The sequence below is a fragment of the Amborella trichopoda genome, chromosome 7 (genome assembly GCF_054954075.1).
Source record: "Amborella trichopoda isolate Santa Cruz 75 chromosome 7, AtrichopodaSantaCruz75HAP2 v2.0, whole genome shotgun sequence".
Classification (NCBI taxonomy): domain Eukaryota; kingdom Viridiplantae; phylum Streptophyta; class Magnoliopsida; order Amborellales; family Amborellaceae; genus Amborella; species Amborella trichopoda.
The window spans coordinates 9,336,151-9,356,111 of NC_142342.1; the positions used below are offsets into that span (position 1 = coordinate 9,336,151).

The window sequence follows — 19,961 nt, forward strand, 5'->3', positions numbered from 1 at the left end:
TAATACATTTAAGATTTGTACGTCTAGTATTCTCAAAATCCAAAGATTTTTTACGTCTAATATTCTCAAAATCCAAAGAAAGATGTATATTCAAAAGCCAGTATTCTCAAAATCCAAAGAAAAATGCATATTAAAAAAAAAAAAAAACCAAGAATAGCTGCATAATACGTAAGACAAAGAAAACAAATATTCGAATCAAACTTAAAAAGAACCAAATATTCGAATCAAACTCTAAAAAACCAGCCCGTCACTCTCTTTCTAAAGCCCATCCAATTTCACAACAAAATGTTCTCTTTGTAAAGAATTCCTAGTCTACCTTCATTTTTCTATTCTAATAATATAACCCGTCCTCATCACCTTTTAAAAATTCTCATCTCTCTCTTTCTTCAATGTTATAAACTTCAAAACCATTAAATAAATAAAATAGATGCTCCAATCAAACCATAGAAATTCAACCGGCTCTCTCTCTCTTCAATCTTAAATTACAGCCCGTGCCTCCCTTTTAAACTGAAAATCAACCCCTCTCTCTCCTTTTCTTCTCTCTTTAAGCGCTGTTATGTCTCTATGTTCTTGTTGCATTTCCATTTCCAACCAACCGTCCTCACAGCACAACCCCATTCTCTCTCCATCTGTTCCCCACGTCTCCTTTGATCTAGACTTATCACATTCCATTAACCTCCCTCCTCCTAATTCTGTCTTTTTCACTCGAATAACCTCAGATTGCTCCATCTCTCTCTCACTATCACTGTAAAACTCCATTGCTACTTCTCTTTCTCATCAACCGGTGTAAAACTCCTTTGCTATCTCTCTTTCTCATCAACTGGTGAGTCAATCAAGAATCAAGAAAAGGACTACCATTAAAGGAGATTAAATTGTGACCAATGTCATATTGTTTTTAAATTGTGAACAATGCTATATTGTTTCTAAATGGTAAACAATGCTATATTTTTTCATGTTTGACAGTGATTTTTCTTGCAAGAAGCAGAAATGGTGAAGACACTTTTGTTATACGAAGTAGAAATAGTGAAGACAGTGATGTGATGACAACAAACTCTCAAGAAAGGAAGACAGTGATGTGATGACAACAAACTCTCCAGAGAGGAAATGAAGACTGATGTAACGTGACATGATGATGATGTAATGTGATGTGATGAAGATAGTCTGCTCATACATAAGAGATAGTCTGCTCATACATAAAAGTCTGCTCATGCATAAGTAGTCTCACAAACATGAATTTGATTGAGAGATTTTTAACGTTTTTGAGAGTAAATTCACAGTAGCTATTTTTAGCAGCAATTTTGAGAGGTAAACTCACAGTAGCTACTTTTAACTACTTTATTACTATGTTCTATCCAAATGTGAAAAAAATATTTATTTCCGCTTTAGTATATCAGATATCAAACACATTCAATAAAAAAAAATTAAAAAAAATTTAAACACATATCTACTAACTTAAAAATTTATTACAAACACATTCAATAAAAGAAAATTAAAAAAAATTATGTTGTATTGCATTTCTACAATAAACCGTCCAAAAGGTATAAAGCCTTATAGAGCATCCATATGCCAAAAGGTGGTGCATCTAAAAACGTGTAACTAACAGTACAAATATTTTCTTAATACAATTACTATTTTTAGTTTTAAATTTATTTATTTTTTTCACAGTCATGATCTTCAGGTTAAAGATTACATATTCTCTAAAAATTAGGATCAAATTATATTTAAAACCTATATTTTGCCGCATCAAAACCGTGTCCTTCAATCAAACCATAAAACTAAAATATCCTCCAACATTATAGGACATTGTTCTTTTACATCCAAATTTGTTCGATATCAAGCATCAAATACGGGAGAAATTTAGTTACAGTTTTATGATAAAAAGTCCTATAATTCAGCTTCATAAATAATATCCTTACTGCTATAATTAAAGTTGGGAAAATGCCCTCTACCCATTTCCGGAATTTCCATCCATACCCCTTGAGTTCATCAAAATCGGTGGCACCCCCTGAGTTTAAAAATTTGGGACCATTAGCCCCGATTATATTTTCCTTCGTTCTTTCTGCAAAAAAATTTTTTTTTTTTTTTTTTTTTTTTACAAAATATCAAATCCATACATTAATTATCTATATATATATTTTGTGACTTGATATGCAAATTTGTATTGACAATAATAATAATTTAATAATAACAACAACAACAATACATTAAATGTTAAATAATTCATTTCTTATAGGTATTTTGATAGTTTTTAATAAATAAATAATAATATTTGTTGGCTGATTTTTGCTTGTGAGAGGACTAAAAAGATGGCGGATTTAATTTCCCACTTTTCTTTCTGCATTTTAGAGAGAGAGAGAATAATTTATTGATAATTAAAAGATGAAACAGTAAAAAATTTAAATAACAATTGGGGAATATTTATCAGCTCTTGGCATTCAATTTCTCCAAGAGAAGCTTATTCAAAAGAACAGGGTTTGCTTTCCCTTTTGAAACCTTCATTACCTGATAACAACCAGAGAGTTGGTATAAGAATCTACAAATTATCATTTTGTCTTCCTATATTAAAGAATTAAACAAAAATTTATACATAACGTAACTACTCATTCACAAAGCAGAAATCTCTTAGTTTCAATGCATCAGAAACTATTAAGCTGTAAGTAAAACTGATAGACCCAAAACACGTGGTGAGTTTCCATACCTGGCCTGCAAAGAATCCCTGCAACTTTGTTTTCCCTCCACGGTATTGTTCAAGCTGCTTAGGATTCTCCGCTAGAGCTTTATCTATCATGGCTTCAATCACGTTAGGGTCCATAATCTGTTGTTAAATTATAATAAAATGTGATTAGAAGTCACCAAATTAAGAAAGAAACTAAATTACTAAAGATCAATGCAATGAAAACCTGGTTTGTGTCCTCCTCTCTCTCTCTCTCTCTCTCTCTCTCTCTCTCTCGCAAGGGCCGTGGGAATCCCAGTTCAATTAGAAAATCCAAACCAGTCTTCCCAGAGTATTAGCACTGACATTGAACCCAAGTTAACAACTCCCAGGGAAACTGAGAAAAAAGAAGACTCTCAGGAATTGAATCAGTTAGCTCTGACTAGGTCAAAATCTACCTGTTTCCCCTTGACAAATGATTTCTGTTGTAGGTAGAAATGGGTATAGAAAACAGCAATAAGACAGAATGAGTTCACCATTACAAATAGAAAAGATGCCTATCCTATGGTATTTACTCTAATAACTAGTTCTCGACGAGTGATGCACGAATGTGTATATGCATGAGAGAGCGAGAGAGAGAGAGAGAGAGAGAGAGGAAAATTGATATTTAATAGAAGTCCTAGAATTTAGAAAGTCAATTTCTATTGAAGTCCCAATTTCTTGAGGACATCAAGATTTTATTAGTATCTGAAGGGACTTAAATCTTAGAATTGTTAGAATTTTCATAGGAAATCGCATCTTGAGAACTCTATGAGCTTCTTGTTAAAGTGTGGTATATGTGCTACAACACATATACCACATTTTCCAACAGTATAGATTACAAGCGAAAAAGCTTGATGACCTGAGCTATGCTAGTCTAACTTTCAGAGTTCTGAAACGTAAGTTTTATTTGTGTGCATGTACACACAAATTCTTGTAGAATTATGCTTTTGGCAATTCCTACTCCCATGGGTCTATTGTTACATGCAATAATTATGGGACAATTCCAACCCAAGTACTATATTCATGTCTTCCACTAAAGAGTTGCCACAGAATCAATGTCAAAAGTCAAATAAGCAAACCATCCAAATTCGTAGATGACAAGGGATTACACTTGCCTGAACCAGATCTTTTTCTTCTATCATTGCCCCGACTGTCCCCCCATTTGCTATCAGTTCAAAAAGTATCTGGAGATTATAAGAAAATGAAAAAGCCAGAAGACGACCCACATGTCAACTTGAGCACATTACAAGCACTATTAAGGCATGCATAAACAAATCTTAGCAAGGATTATGCAAACCAAATAGGATAAAATGCAAAAGACCAAAACAATCAATAAATTTTTACAATATTCTGAAGAACGAAATAACTCAGCCTGAAATTATCACAAAAACCAAAAGTAATATAACTCAGCGGTGGAGATCACCTCTTTTCCAATCTTCCCATTTATAGTCCCATTTTTTATGGATGCTATCAATTCAGCAAGCTCCATAGGAGTCAATTTGATTTCAGTTATCGATAGCTTCTCATTTTTCAAATAAGCAGCAATGTCACTCATAACCCAATTAGCAGCCAGCTTCACGTCAGCACCATGCCCCACAGCTGCATCAAAAAAATCCGCGACCTGATACATTCAGTAAAGAAATTTGAAACCTGTCACAGTTGAGAGACATAAGAATTCTTCATTAAAGAAAGTATACTGCAGTTAAATAAACCCTGGAAATCTTTGTCTATTGTGGTCATCACTCCAGTGAGATGCTGGAATCTGACAAAGAATGAGGCGGACTCACCAGAACCGAATTAAGTTACCACCCATTATTTGAAATGACCTCAATAGACTGATAGTATTCCATAGTCCACTCAGTAATAGAGTACTTTCCTTTAACGAAACTCAGAAACAACAAATATATTATTGGTATTGCAGTCTTATCAAATTTAAAACGTCTCAAGAGATTTACAAGTTCAAGATTTTTTATCTTTTTTTATTGGTTAACTAAATTTGAGGAAATCAATGGAACTTCTGATAGTCTCCAAAAATCAGTTCGCCCCCCATATAGTCTAAACCGTGTTCCAAAGGAGGCTTGCGATAACACTGTTAAAAACTGAGTGGATTGCTGGAAACAATAGTAAAAATATTGGTATATCATTATCAGCCATCCCCCACACTGTAGGTAAATTCAAAGTTCATGCAACTTGACTCGTTCTACTATATTGACTTCAAACATAGCCAAACACCAAAAAGGCCTGCCCGGCCATATGCCTATGGGTGCAGGATTCTTCAAATAAGTGCGGGCTGACTCGGAAACTAGGGACCTTGGCTTAGCAACGAATGAAGGGAAGCTCGAAGAGCTTTCTCCACCAGCGGCTTATGCAGTGGTCGGCCTTATAAAGCTCAAAGCAAATTGCTTCCAAAAAAAGAAATGCTTGGACAAGTTATTTGATAAATTCTGGAAAGTCTCTCTGCGTACCATAATATGGATGACTTGGCAAGAAAGAAATCGGAGGTTGTAAAGAATCGAAACCAATCCATTCAAGCATCAATTAAGGAAATCACATGAAAAATCCCAAATTGCATCCCATATACTCACATACCACTTCCAAGGAATAACAATGAGATTCTTATATACAAAAGATGGGTTTGGTCTCCTAACACTGAGAGCTTTTAGTGTGTAACATTTCAAGTTTTGTAGTGAAGACACTTGTATATAGTGAGCTCGAGAGAGCTCCTTGCATTTCCACCCTTGTATATTAAACTGTACATATTTAACACCATACTAGAACAGGTAGGATATCCGCTCAAACCCCCCACTTCAAAATAACCCAGCTCTTGAGATGTAAAACAGTGACCCGACATGAGGTTTCTATAACCAAGGAATGAACTCCCTTCCAGAAAGTGTCAATGACAATTTTGACATTATTTTTAAAAATTTAAGTAAAATATGATCATTTTCAAGAACCAATGGCCCTCAATTTATGTGAGCCAACATTATTCATTTTTCCATGTTTGGAATAATTCTTTTCAAAACCCAATGCCATCTTCTTTATAGCAGGAAATTAACACAGTAACAGATCCTATCTAAAGCCTTACATTGAAGTCATCTGCAAGAAAAAGAACATCCTGCATGCTCAACCCCATTTTTTCATAACGCCTACGCTTCATTTCCGGAAGTTCTGGTAATCCAGAGCCCAGGCTGTTAACATATTCCTCAGTAAGAATCACTTCCGGAAGATCTGGCTCAGGAAAGTATCTGTAATCAGCTAACCCCTCCTTTTTCCTCATTGTAACTGTTCTCTGATAGATAAGTCAAGTTTGGAGGTGCAATAACAAGTAAAATTAAGTAAAGAGAAGTTTAGAGGTGCAATAACAAGTAAAATTAAGCAAAGAGAGAAATATTAATCTTGGTAGATGTCAAATTCAGAGGTGCTTCAAAAGGATGAACTATATAGGGAGAGGTAATCATGGTATTAGACATGTCAAATCAGAAACAAAGTAAAATAAATCAAGTAGAGGACAGAGGTCAAACACTTTTAAGAGGTATGTGATATATCAAATTCCGAGATGCCAAAAAGGATAAAAGTAGTAGGGTGAAAAACCAGACCAAAAGTTGGAGCGGAAAAACCAGACCAAAAGTTGGGTGTGCACTGCTATGGAAAATAAATATTATATAACAGGCACCTTTGGTAGAAAGACGTCACAATAACCCTAGTTGTCAGATGAGAATCCAACAGCTTAGGGTATGTGACCAAGTTCAAAAATTTTCCGTTTGAATTTTGACACAACCCCAGCTGTTAATTTTCATATCCAACAGCCAAGGGTGGTTGTGACCTCATTGTACTAGAGGTAAATGATTTTATTGTATTCTTTTCTAAGAAAATATATTTAGAATAAAGTTCAAACCTGAGCTCCTTCCTCCCAAAGTCGGGTTTCTTGTATAACCTCGTCGCTTTTACCTTCCTTTAGAAGAGAAACTTGTCTTGAGATTTCAAAATCAATTGCTCTATGCATAGCTGAGAATGAATTCATATTCTTTATCTCAACCTGGTGATACAAAAAAACATAATAATAAACACAGATATCAGATATAAACATTAGTGAAGGCACTTGAGTGAAGGAGACGAGGAACAATGTTTAAGAAGAATGAATATTAGATGGAGACAAGATATCTTCTGCACTAACAAAAAAAAGCATATGGTACATTGAACAGTGGAAAATCCATATTTTTGGGTTAGACGAAAGAAAGTTGAGTGAAAAGAAAGAATATTCCGTATTCGCGAAAAAGAATAGCATAATAGCAATGTTTCTATAAATAATAGAAGGTAAACAATAATGAGGTAAAACAAGGTTATGGAAGCCAGGTTGATTACATCTTAATTATCACTGTAAAATAGCTGCCACAAGATCTCAACAACTATCATACCCACAATGTCATAGGCTTTTAAGTATATTATGAGGAACCATCCGAGTCAAATGGAACAAGACTTGCAATAACTAAGCCAGGTCCTTTTGCTTTCATTTCGTTTTTATCTGGAATTAGCAAATCAAGAAAGGCATGCATTGATGCATCATGCAAGGTTCAAATAGACTGAGATATACAAAAAAAGAGAGAATAAAACCTTAGATTCAAACTAAGCAATGATCAGTTCCCAATCTGAGGGATACTCTACAAAACCCCAATATAGTTAAGGACTCAGCAACACCATTGTCATCTCTAATTCCATTGAAAAAGGAATTTGCAGTCATCTGTGAAGAACACAAAAATCTCCTCCATAATATCTGCCACAGTTTATGGGAAATAGCCGCTTTGCCAGAGCAGCTAATAACACCAAAGGAATCCACCTATAGCTACAACCCATACCCGCTACAAATCATACCCAAAAGAATAAGAACAGAGCCTAAGCGTAGTCAAGAGAGACTTGGCCTCAGCCATGGCAGAGTTACACTGACACTGCTGCTTTGGCTGGAACACATGTCGATACTTGGACACTTGTTGACACTCCTAGATGCTGCTTTAACACATGTTCCGTATGTCTCGTCCGGTCTGGCAATTAAACATGAGTGAACTTTTATTCGAAGTGTCTGATCATCATATAATACTCTAGAAATTGCAATGGAGCAAAAGGAGGTTTGTAATAATTCGGAATCTGTTTTAATAGGTAATCTATTATCCTTATGCATGAAGATAATAAATTTAGTTGTTGTGGTCACACTCTATCATGGATTTCTTACCACATTCTCTATAGCGATCTCTAATATTCTTCTCCAATCTCAGATTATGGAAGAAGGAATTGAGGAGGTGGTATCAGGAACAACTAGTTTTATTATGGAATGGTTCATGGCCTTACTTCTTAAAGAGTTTTTTTTCCCCAAATGTTAGCATTTGATACTTTATTAATTTTATCCATTTAAATCCCTCCAAGATGGGGCATTGCCTATTAGCATTTATTGCATACTAGTAACCTTTAAACAATTAAACAAGTGAAAATTCTATTTTAATTACCAAGTATTCTTGGAAATCAGTTACCTGCATTTAATGCTCCACGCCTATAGAAACTGTAAAGAGGCTTTTTTATGTTTTTTTTACTTTTTCTATAGAGAGAGAGAGAGAGATGATTTTTTTAAGAAAGAAACCATCACATATTTATTGTAGAAGCCCCATGTACTTGATCTCTTTAATGTTTTCTACAACGAGCAAGAACATTGATTTTCATATACCTCGTTGTAAGTATAGAAGCCCTGCATGTTCAGAAACTATCTTATATCTTGTTAGAGTTCCATGTCTTACATATCTCGTAGTTCAAGCCAAAAAGCCAATACGGCTAAGACAAGTTTGTACAAACAGTTTCTATAAATATGTTATATATGATAAGAAAAGGGGTACATCAGCTTGTTTGGTTTTTAGGGACAAGCTTCAAGGGTTCGAACCCTTGACCTCCCTCACCTAAACTGAAATGTCTACCAAGCCAACCCAAAAATATTCATCTAAAACATAAGACAATTTGAAAATATTATCACTGCATTTTTATTTTTTCAAAATAATGCTTCTTCCAATTCCTCCTAGTGATAAATTTTGCATCCTATGATAGAAATACCATTGAGTGTTGCAGTGAAGTTTTAAACTTACTTAAGAGGTTGTAGGTTCAAATACACAAACCAAGATTTGGGGGGGACTTGAACCCGCAACCTCTTAATTAGTAATTTAACACTCTAACACTGCTATAAAAATGGTCATGCAACAGAAAATTTCATTATTAATAGCAATCCAAAGAAGCCTTATTTTGAAAACTGAAAAAACAAAATGGAGATAATATTCTCAAATTTATTCACAGGAAATAATTTTATCTAATGCTTTCTTCAACTTATATTTTTTATTATATTTTTTGAGTTTTACATAGTATTATATATAATATATTAATCTTAAAATAAAAATTGTACGGGGGTCTCATAACCATACTAGCTTCTTGACTAGGAGTGCTAGATGCCTAAGACGTGCTAGACATGGCACCCATGTCAGCTTCAGATGTGCTAGACATGCCACCCATGTCATCCTCCATGTAACACAGAGCAAACAAACCACCATTGGGCCCATGCGCCCACAAGTTCCCTGAGAATGGTATTACCCAATGTTCCACAATAGCTAGCTATACTAAGCTTATCAATTGAGCAGCCATCAAAATTAAGCTGCTTTGGGATTCCTTCTATAGGGGAATTTTAATTATGGTTTATGATTGATGAGGGTTCATGTAATCAACAACGGATGTTTTCATAAATGTTCATGTCACCTAGGTTTCTTCTTGAACCACACGTACTCCTATGGCCCAGGACAATCAACTCACCCTATGATCATAGAGACAGTGAAATATTGCATAAAGAGATTTGAGGGAGATGAAAGGAAGCATATTGAAAATCTTAAGGAGGTAAGGATTTTTTGTGAAGAAATTTCCCAACTCTGAGAATTTATGAGTTATGTAAGCTACAAGTGTAGGCCACTACACCTCAATTTTTTACTCAGCTTTCCCTAAATATGGATGTGCAACAGAATTTCCCAGCAAAACTTGTTCGGGCCTTGCACTCACCTACATCCAGATGATCTCCCACGTCCCTATGCACCTATACATTCTTTTATAATCATTAGACAACTTTTTTGTGAGTTCCTTTGCTTCTCCTTTTTCAGTACGATGGTAGAAACTACAAGGCAATGGGGCACAACACCTACAAAGTATTGCAATCAATCAAGGTACTCCGCAGAAGCTGCTCCTCAGCCGAGTGCAACACTAATGACATTCCAGTGGATCGACATGCCAAGAATAAGCAAGTAGGTTGCTACCAAGCAACAAAAGCTAGATATGTCCTTTACAACTTGAACCTCTTGAAAGAGCAGCAGGGTAGGGAAACCAAGGACCATGAACATATCAATTTGGATCATATATTTCTTGGCGATCCAGCTGAGGAATGGCTAGTGGATGTGGAGGAGCCACTTCTCAATAACGGGGTATATGGAGAAAAGTTGAGCCCCATAGAAGAGAAAGGAGAGAAATGGGGTACTCAAGAGGTGCAAGTTGGACGAGGTGCACAAGTTGAGGGAGAAACACAAGTTGAAGAGCAAAGGGAAGATGGAAGAGGAAATGATGACGATGATGAGGCCACCAAACGAAACGATGGAGACATAAGAATGAAAATGAGTAACCAGGTAGGGGTGAGCACGAGTGTTCGACTAGCCTTGAGGACTTTGGGTAAGGAGCGATTATTTCTTTAATATACATATTTTTTTCTAATTATCTTTGATTTTGTCATGTTTCACACTTTTTGAAAAAACTTTTTAGTATCTTTGTACATTTAATGATGTCTTTTTTCACCAATTTGGCCTGACTCACCAAACCGACTCGGGGTCCTGTAAATGACTCAACATGCTGCCCAAGCCATGACCAAGTCCACAGCCAAGTCCAGCTTTTAAAACAGGAGTGGCTACTGACATCAGATCGCATGCTAAGAAACGATATGAAGTCTTGATGACCATTGCTACAAAAAAACATTCCCTCGGAAATAATCTTGATAGAATTATATGCAAACTCCAACCTGTTTATGTAAATGCAAAAGTCCGAGACATATTCAATGCCCATTCTTCCCAAATATATAAGATCATTTCAAAAATTAAAGTTGGTAATAGCATTATGATGGAAGAATGTGAAACAAGAATGAAATGCAAGACAGGAGCAGCTAGAGGCAGCTTGCATGGTTTTGTCAAGTAGGAATCTATAGGTGTTGTACTGCAGAGTTTTATTTGGGCTTGTCAAGGATAAATTACATGGGTTTCTCAACCATCAGGTAACACAACATGAATTTTCCCTTAATATTTTTACCTAACCATAACCATAAGGAATCCAGCAGGTGTGTATTCAATATCACAAAACAAATGTCAAATCACGGGACACACGCACTCATACAATCTAACAGGTGTATATTCAATAGCAAATAAAGAAAAACATCACAAGACACACACACACACATTGGCAATAGCATTATGAGGGATGAATGTGAAACAAGAATGAAATACAAGACAGGAGGAGCTAGAGGCAGCTTACAAGGGTTTGTCAAGTAGGAATGTGTAGGTGCTGTACTGCAGTGTTTTGCAAGGGTTTGTCAAGGTTAAATTACATAATAACCTTAAGGAATCCAGCAGGTGTGTATTCAATAGAAAAAAAGAAAAACATCACAAAGCAAATTTTACATTTAGGAAAGAATAGCAAGACTAAGTGCTATAATAAAGAACAAGACGTCATCATGGAGATTATATTTGTAGTTACACATAATGCAGAACACAAACATGATTACATGGTGATCATATTTGTTTACATAGTAATATATATATATATATGTTTACATAGCAATATATATATATATATATAGATATATATATATATATGCACATAATGTAAAAGATTAACATGTTTACATAGTGAAGTATGTAACATGCATACATATATGTGTGTATGTTTGAATGTTCATATGTATGTAGTATGTATGTGTGTATGTACATATGTATACGTATGTATGTATGTATGTACATATGTATGTATGCATGTATGTATGTATGTACAAATGTATTATATATGTATTAATATGTATGAGGTTATCACCTTTTATTGGAGAATTAAGGTGCATGCCGAAAATCCATCGGAATAGGCTATTTTGATGTTGGAAAACCATCTAATTGATCATCTCTACATTGAGATGTATAATATGGGGACAAAAAAGACTTCAAATCCCAAAAATAGTACATTTTGCAACACTTTATCGGACCATCCATTTTAAAGATTTTCATGCACTTATAGATCTGCTTGATTTGAACTATTTTTTAGTTTAAATTTCTTTAATTAGAGATGAAAATAGATTATTTGGCCATACTAAAAATATTTGACACCAAAATGCATCTTATGACAAAGTTTGGAGGTGTGGCCTTTGATTGTTTAAGGTTGCACACTAATGCAAACCACACATATACTGACACACGTACATACATACATACATATGATTTTTTTCACTTCTTAGTAATATTTTTGCATTACTATAACCATAACCATAAGGAATCCAACAGTTGTGTACTCAATAGCAAGTAAAGAACAACATCACAAAATAAATGTTACAATTAGGGAAGAATAGCAAGAATTGGCTGCATAGTGAGTGCTATAATAAAGAACAAGATGTCATCATAGAGATTATAATGTAGAAGATGAACATGATTACATTGTGTGAGTATGTGTATGTGTGTGTGCGTATATATATATATATGGAAAAGCCTTCCCAACACCTATAGGCGAAAATGAATAGTGATTTCGCCTACCCTTATCACCGTCCAAAGTTCATTGCACGGTCACGATTGGCCGGTAGTGTTTCAGTTTTTTGTTTTTTTTTACAAATCGGAATGACCTGAAATTTCGAACGTGTGTATATCTTAGTGAGGTGCACCTAATAAAAATATAAAAAAAATATTTCGCAAAAACATTTGACAAAAATACCCCTGAAACTTTTGGGCAGGAATATTTTGGTCAATTTCTTTCAAATAAAAAACAAAATTTGATATATTTCGTAAATTCGCCTATTTTTTATAAACACACGCTCCAAATTTCAGATCATTTCAATTTGTAGAAAAAAAAATGAAAAATAAAACACTACCAGACAATTGTGACCGTACGATGAACTTTGAACAATGATGAGGGTAGGCAAAATCACTGTTCATATTCACCTATAGGCGTTTTGTAGTATCTTCCATATATATATATATATAAGATGTACACACGCTCCAAATTTCAGGTCATTCCGATTTGTAAAAAAAAAATGAAAAATGAAACACTACTGGACAATCATGACTGTGCGATGAGCTTTGGACGGTGATGAGGGTAGGCAAAATCACTGTTCATTTTCGCCTATAGGCATTGGGAAGATTATATATATATGTTTCTAATAATATTTTTTCCTAACCATAACCATCGAGGGATCAAGCATTTGAGCCATACTATGAAGCTCTGAGAGAGAGTGATTGAGCAATGACTAAAGCATGAAACAAATGTATCTGATAACCAATTGTTTTATGCCATGGAGGTCACCAACCGAAGCTATTTTCCTAGTTAAGCAACTAATTGAGAAGTCTAGGTTGAAGGGAAAAGACCTCCACATAGTATTTATTGATATAGAGAAAGCCTATCATAAAGCACCTCGAGATTTGACTTGGTGGGTATTGGAAATGAAAGAACTCTCCAACCACTGCATCGATTTAGTGAGAAATATGTATGATAGAGCATTAACTAGTGCACAAACAACTAGTAGAGGGACGAATGAGTTTTCAATGACAATAGTTCTACATCAGGGGTCGACATTGAGCCCATACCTATCTATCTTAGTTATGAACGATTTAACTAGGAACCTACAGGATGAGGTATCGTGGTGCACGTTGTTCGTAGATGACATAGTTTTGATTGATGAGACCTGAAATGGTGTGTATACAAAGTTAAAACTTTTGAGGGATGATCTAGAATCTAAACGTTTTAAAATTAGCCGGACCATGACAAAGTATATGGAACGCAAGTTCAGTAATAATAGGAATAAAGACGAGAAAGTAGTTAAGATTGACAGCCAGGAAATACCAAAAAGACCGCACTTTCGATATCTTGGGTCAATAATCGAGGAAAATAGAGAGATTGAGGAAGATGTCGCACACAGAATTAGAGTTGGGTGGTCGAAGTAGAGATGTACAACCGGAATTTTATGTGATCACCGCATACCAATGAAGTTAAAAGGCAAGTTTTATAGGATAGCTATGAGACCAGCTTTGCTAATGGGGTGGAATGTTGAGCAGTCAATAAACAATATACCTATGGGATGAGCGCAGCTTAGATGAGGATGTTGAGATGGATTAGAAGCAAGACAAGAAGGGATAGAATTTGAAATAAATACATGCATGAGAACTTAGGCGTGGCACCAATAGGCAATATGATGAGAAAAAGTAAAATTAGGTAAGTTGGCCATGTGCAGCGTAGACGAAGTACAGCACGTGTTAGGAGATATGAGTTAATCCAAGTTGAAGGCTCAAAAAGGGCAAAAGGTAGGCCCAAAAGAACATGGTTAGAAGTAGTGAGAAATATAGAGCTTATAGCCTCCTTTAGGGTATGGCCCTTGATAGAGCAAAATGGAAGATCAAGTTTCGTGTAATTGACCCCAAATAGTTGGAAAAAGGCTCTTATGGTGATGATTTATTACCATCATAATTAATTTCAATTACTTTCTCCCCATCATTCTACTTACTTTGGTTCCAAAAACTGACTGCCCTTTGCGCCTGACTGAGACATTGACATCACAGCGCAGTGAGCCTTCCTGCATATTGCCATTGCTCACTCCTAAATACCTTACTACTCTTTGTATCTCTGCTGCATACTCTGCTGCCTCGATCCCACTTCTCATATCAGGCTCTGATACGATCTCAAGCAAGGGCACCCCAGCCCTGTTCAAATCCACCTGTAATACCGAAAAGGAAGAAGAAAAAAAAAAGCATAAAAAGTAGGACTAAAAAAATAGAATAATTGACATAAAGATGATGACATAATACATAAGCAAAGAAAGAAATGAAAGCAAAAGAGAAACCCACACAGTACATAAGCACAGCCACAGGTAGATGAAAGAAACTCTCAAATTAAATGAAGCCAATGGCTTGCTACAAATTCCTAATTAGAGAGAAATGCAAAGGTCATTTAAAATAATGAAAGTAAGACTAAAAAGAAGTACATCCAAATATCAACTGACAAATTCGGAAAACCCATGAGAAGGATTCCCAGATCTCAACGAACGGATCAATAAGCAGAAGAACATAACAAGATGAATATCCAAACCCCAACCAGCCCCCAATCCAAACCCCCAACCAGCCCACACAAGGGGGAAAAGAAAATTGAATAAAAGAAGAATGACAAAAGGACTAGGACCAGTAAGAATGAAACCAAAAAAGGAAGAAGATGGAGAACAAGGTCTAAAGGAAGGAAATAATGGAAATAAATAATACAAAAAAATAAAACTTCAACATTTAGATACATTAGATTGATTCCTGATCAAGAGGAAGAAGAAGTCTCTAACAGCAAGACAATTTCCATGTTCGACCCCTCAAAGAAAACTCAACAGAAATAGTGGTAATGAGTACAATAGTTGAACCTCAAACATTTACTGGTCAGCATCAACAACTACAGTAACAAAACATGCATCTCAAAACTCCAATTTTTTAACATAGAAATGTAATCCTAAAACAGGTCAAATGCTAACAAAAGTAGGAACAACAAAAACACCAGCATCAATGTAAGAAATCATATGACTCAAAAGTACTAAACTAAGAAGTACAGACAACATCATTTCTAGCGAGAGAGAGAACAAAATCGGAAACCTAAGGACTGTAAACAGCACAAATCCTAGAGTGAGAAGAAGAACCTGAGAGAAATCACCATTACTTGAATGAATTAACTTTCCAGCGTCCTCCTCCATGTGGACCCTGGTAATCCCAAACCTCCTATGCCCACCCCCAAACTCACAAGGGAGGTCCAAATCAGTGAACCCATTTCTCGCAATGGGCACATCAAACTGTGAAATCTGATACCCCTTCGGCAAGTCGGGATAGAAATACTGCTTCCTGTCAAACTTAGACCTCAATGAAATCTCACAATTAAGAGCAAGCCCAAGCTTCACTGCAAATTCAATGACTTTCGAGTTGAGAACTGGAAGTGAGCCAGGCAAGCCCATGCATATGGGGCATATGCTAGTGTTGGGTTGAGAGCCATAGCTTGACGGGCAACCACAAAATGCCTTGGTTTTGGTTGATAATTGAACATGGGTCTCTATTCCAATCACTGGTTCATAATCTAGAGTTGGGTTCTCTAATGGAGCATGAGATTGGGTTTTTGTGCGGAGAGGTGAGCTGGGGTTTGTAGAGAGAGAAGAAAGGGTCTGGGTTTTGGGTTTGGTGCAAAAAGATGTGATGTGTTTGGTAGAGAGAGGAAGAGGAGAGAGAAAGAGGAGGGTGGATTTGGGGAGTCTGAGGAACAGAGAGGAAGAAGCCATTGCTAACGCTGCCAGTCGGAGCTCAAGCAAGCTGTTGAGCAATGCTCTCTCTCTCTCTAGCAACGAAAAATTTTCGGCTTGACCAATCCAAAAAATTTCCAAATGCAAGGAAACGCCATTGATGTTTCTCCTCCCTCCCTCATCTCTCTCTCTAAATTACAGCCAAAAGCTTTGGATGATTAAACGATGTTTACTGAACTCTCTCTCTCTCTCTTAGATGCAATTAAAATTGGAATTAAAATTCTGAAAAAGTTTATATAGAGCTGAACCTTGAACAATCAAGATGCATACACACGATAAAAAAAAAAAAGTAGATTTGAAGGTTTCGAAAATAGTGCATTTTGTATGAAGTATGAACAATCAAGATTTTTCAAATTAGCACTATTTTTTAAGCTTTAAATTTTATAATTAAATATAAAAATATATTTTATTTTTCAAATTAACACTATTTTTTAAACTTAAAATTTTATAATTAAATATAAAAATATATTTTAAAGTATCAAATAGATTTTTAAGTTTTAAATTTTATAACTAAAGATAGAAATGTATTTTAAGACTATCACAAACATTTTTAATATTAAAAATTAAAACCATATTTCTCGATATTATTTGAATGTACGCTTTATTTTGATTGTTCAAAGCCTCCACTCTATACACACTGCACCCTTTCTTAATAGTCTGAATTAATAATTTATTTAAAATTAAATAAGAAAAATGTTCACTGATTCATTTACATTTGATGTTAGGATCGTTAGAAACTTTATAAGCAAGTATAGACATGCATGTCCAAGTCCAAGCTTGTGGTGGTAGCAACCCAACACTATAATCTAACTCCTAATCTATTCGAAAAAACGAGCAGGGCAGTCTTCTTGACTAAATTACGCGTCCATGAATATTAAAAAAAATGAAAGCTTGACTAAATTACGCATCCATGAATATTAAAAAAAAATGAAAGCTTGACTAAATTACGCGTCCATGAATATTAAAAAAAATGAAAGCTTTTTATATTTTTCCTACAACATAGAAGTTCTATCTCCCCTTACCATCCAGCCGCCCATATTTTATCAAAAGAGCCACTCACCGTTTGATTTTAGATCCGACATCTCAAAATATTTTATTTTTAGTTTTTTTAATACAATTTTTCTGAATATGAAATTTGATACGTACATCTTTTCATTGCGGCGCACCTATAAAAAATATTAACAATATTTTTTTGATAAAATATAATGATCAAAATATCCCTTGAAAATTTCAAAGGTATTTTGATTATATTTTGATCATTTTATTTTATTGAAAATATTTTTCGTTATTGCGAGTTTAATAGAGGAATAGGCGTTCAAAATTTGGTGTCAAAATAGTTTATAGAAAAAAAATTAAAAATAAAATAGTGTAAAGCCGTGACATTGTGATTGGGATAATATTAGCTCTCCATTCAAAAATAGAGGGTTGGATAAAAGGGAAGATAGAACTTTTATATTGTAAGGAAATATATAAAGCTTTCTCTTAAAAAAAAAGGAAATTATTTGGTACATCCAAGCCCGCACCCCTTATCATTTGGGCTTGGAGATGTGCACTGTACACCAAAACCGGGTCCCATAGACAATATTCATCCAAAAAAGAATAATTCAAATTAAAAAAATACTATTAAATTGTATTACGGTATTAAGATCTTTGTACTCCGGTGTGTACGTACTGGCTCCTCTCTACAAAATGCAAACAAAATCTTTGTACTACGATGTATACGTACTCTCTTCCGCTCTCTCACCATACAATGATTAGGCTAGTCACTATTTTTTTAAGACACTGCTTAATGTATTCATTTTTTATTTAGGGATTTATGCATGATTAGGCCAGTCACTCTTTGTCCTTTATTTAAAGGGTGAGGTTTGTATAAAGCTGCAGCTCTGAACAATCGTTTATTTAAAAGGTGAGGTTTGTATAAAGCTGCAGCTCTAAACAATCAAAGTAAGATGACCTTCAAATACTATCAAAAGATGTTATTTCAATATTGAAACCTTTGTGATAGCATGAAAATTTATTTTCATATCTAATTATAAAATTCAAAGTTTTAAAACAATGTAGATCCAGCAGATCTATAAACTCTTGATAATCTTGAAAATTTACGGTCTACAACATGCATTACGAGATGCACTATTTCCAATACTTAAAATCCGTTTTTTTTCATGTCTATACATCTTGAGATCAAGATAATCGATTTGATAATTTTTGGGCATCGAAACAAACTCTTCTAACGAATTTTTGATGTGTGTTTTAATTTGATTGATTAGGGCCTCAACCTTAACTCTCTCTTATTTAAATCATGCTTTTTTTTATTCATTTCTCCTTTTCTAAAGTACATCATGAACTTAGAATCTAGTATTCCAAATTTTTTTGCCCTAACATATCCTTCCATGGTCACATATCCTGGCTCGGACATCGTGAACCACCCGATGGCCTTCTTACTTAGTTAAGCACTGAAGCAGCATGTGGTCGAAAGGCGTCTTGAACAAATCCCCTCCGCACACACGGCGTAGCGAGTGGCCAGCTTCCGCACAATCTGACAGTATATATCAAAGGCATACTCTAGAATGATGTTGGAGGTACTTGTATTTCTTATTTTGTACTTTTTACTTAACTTAATTCACTTTATTATCCATGAATACATGATAGTGACTAGCCTAATCACACGAAAAAATAAATGAGAGAGTTCTTGCATGGAAACAACGAAGGAGAACTTGTAAATTAAGTAAAAGAATTGTATACTACGATACTATTTATCTTTGTAACAAGAAGTTCATAATAACTCTTAGTCATTACATATCAAATTGGATAGCTTGAGGTGCGTCACAAAAATTGAGAAATTACTTTTTGAGCTTTGAGTTTAATCAATAACATACTCACAACTATCCGATTTGAAATATGACGGCTATCAATGATTGTGACCTCTTTGTAAAAAAAAGTAAATGATATCTTTGTATGCTTCTCTTTAAGTAAAAGATGAAGAAAAAAAAGGCCAATAGCAAAACAAAAAGAGATTCACCTTCTCACTTTCTATTATGGTTATTATAATCTCAAGACCGTAAAATGCATAAAATTGCTTTTCACTGTACAAAATCTCCAGAATTTTGGTATTAGAGATTAAATTTACATTTTCCTTTACCAATTGGATTTCATATTTATATATCTCCTACTTAATTATCATTAAAGATATTTGTTAAAGGAAAAGATAGCGTTTGAATTGGATCAAAAAGTAGAATGCGTAAAATTCCCACTTTATGGGGCTCCCCATAATAGGTATCCTACCCTAATGCCTCGCTCTCCATAGGGTATTACTCCAGTTAAATAACATGTATCCCCACCATTAGCTGTGGAGTAGATCAGTATTTCATGGAAGGAAACATCACATTTTTTGCTATTTTTAATGTATGTTATTGGGGTGCCAGAGGTAGACATGACAACTTAAGACAGCATTTTATGCTATCTCTGATGCATTAGCCAAATTCAACTATGGGAACACCTAGGATAATATCTTGCTATTATTTACAAGTGGTTTCAAGATAGCTTACCGGGATGTAAATGGTGAGGCATTAGGAAAACCCACTGAATGCATGCATCAGTCAAACTTACTGAAATTTGCTGAAAGAACAGCGCACCACAAAAACCCACTGAAGTCCATGCATC

At 34.9% G+C, this 19,961-nt stretch overlaps 1 protein-coding gene across 9 annotated transcripts; it reads right to left on the reverse strand.

Annotated features, from left to right (window-relative positions):
• Positions 1-224: 224 nt before the first annotated feature.
• On the reverse strand, positions 225-16,652 carry GATB (GLU-ADT subunit B). 9 transcript variants are annotated; one of them, XR_016059150.1, is made up of 8 exons: positions 15,654-16,652; positions 14,490-14,699; positions 6,591-6,731; positions 5,781-5,984; positions 4,119-4,294; positions 3,811-3,879; positions 2,699-2,815; positions 225-820 (listed from the first exon to the last, which is right to left on the reverse strand). XR_016059150.1 is itself a non-coding variant. In XM_020673601.2 (8 exons), the coding sequence occupies exons 1-8, from the start codon at positions 16,278-16,280 to the stop codon at positions 743-745; spliced, it is 1,644 nt and encodes a 547-aa protein (XP_020529260.1). In that variant the 5' UTR covers positions 16,281-16,652; the 3' UTR covers positions 225-742. The 9 variants fall into 9 exon arrangements, 6 of the variants coding, with proteins under 6 accessions (XP_020529260.1, XP_088727871.1, XP_088727869.1 ...); XM_020673601.2 differs by having other exon boundaries at positions 4,119-4,316; XM_088871745.1 differs by having other exon boundaries at positions 4,119-4,316; positions 15,674-16,573.
• Between the last annotated feature and the right edge of the window lie 3,309 nt (positions 16,653-19,961).

What these genes read in the sequence shown, in the direction of transcription:
- GATB (XM_006854288.4), bottom strand. Translation starts at nt 16,280, where the DNA reads ATGGCTTCTTCCTCTCTGTTCCTCAGACTCCCCAAATCCACCCTCCTC. An exon ending in AGTCAGTTTTTGGAACCAAA is followed by an intron (nt 6,732 to 14,489) that starts GTAAGTAGAATG and finishes TTGTATCACCAG; the next exon opens with GTTGAGATAAAGAATATGAA. An exon ending in AGGGATTCTTTGCAGGCCAG is followed by an intron (nt 2,503 to 2,698) that starts GTATGGAAACTC and finishes GGTTGTTATCAG; the next exon opens with GTAATGAAGGTTTCAAAAGG.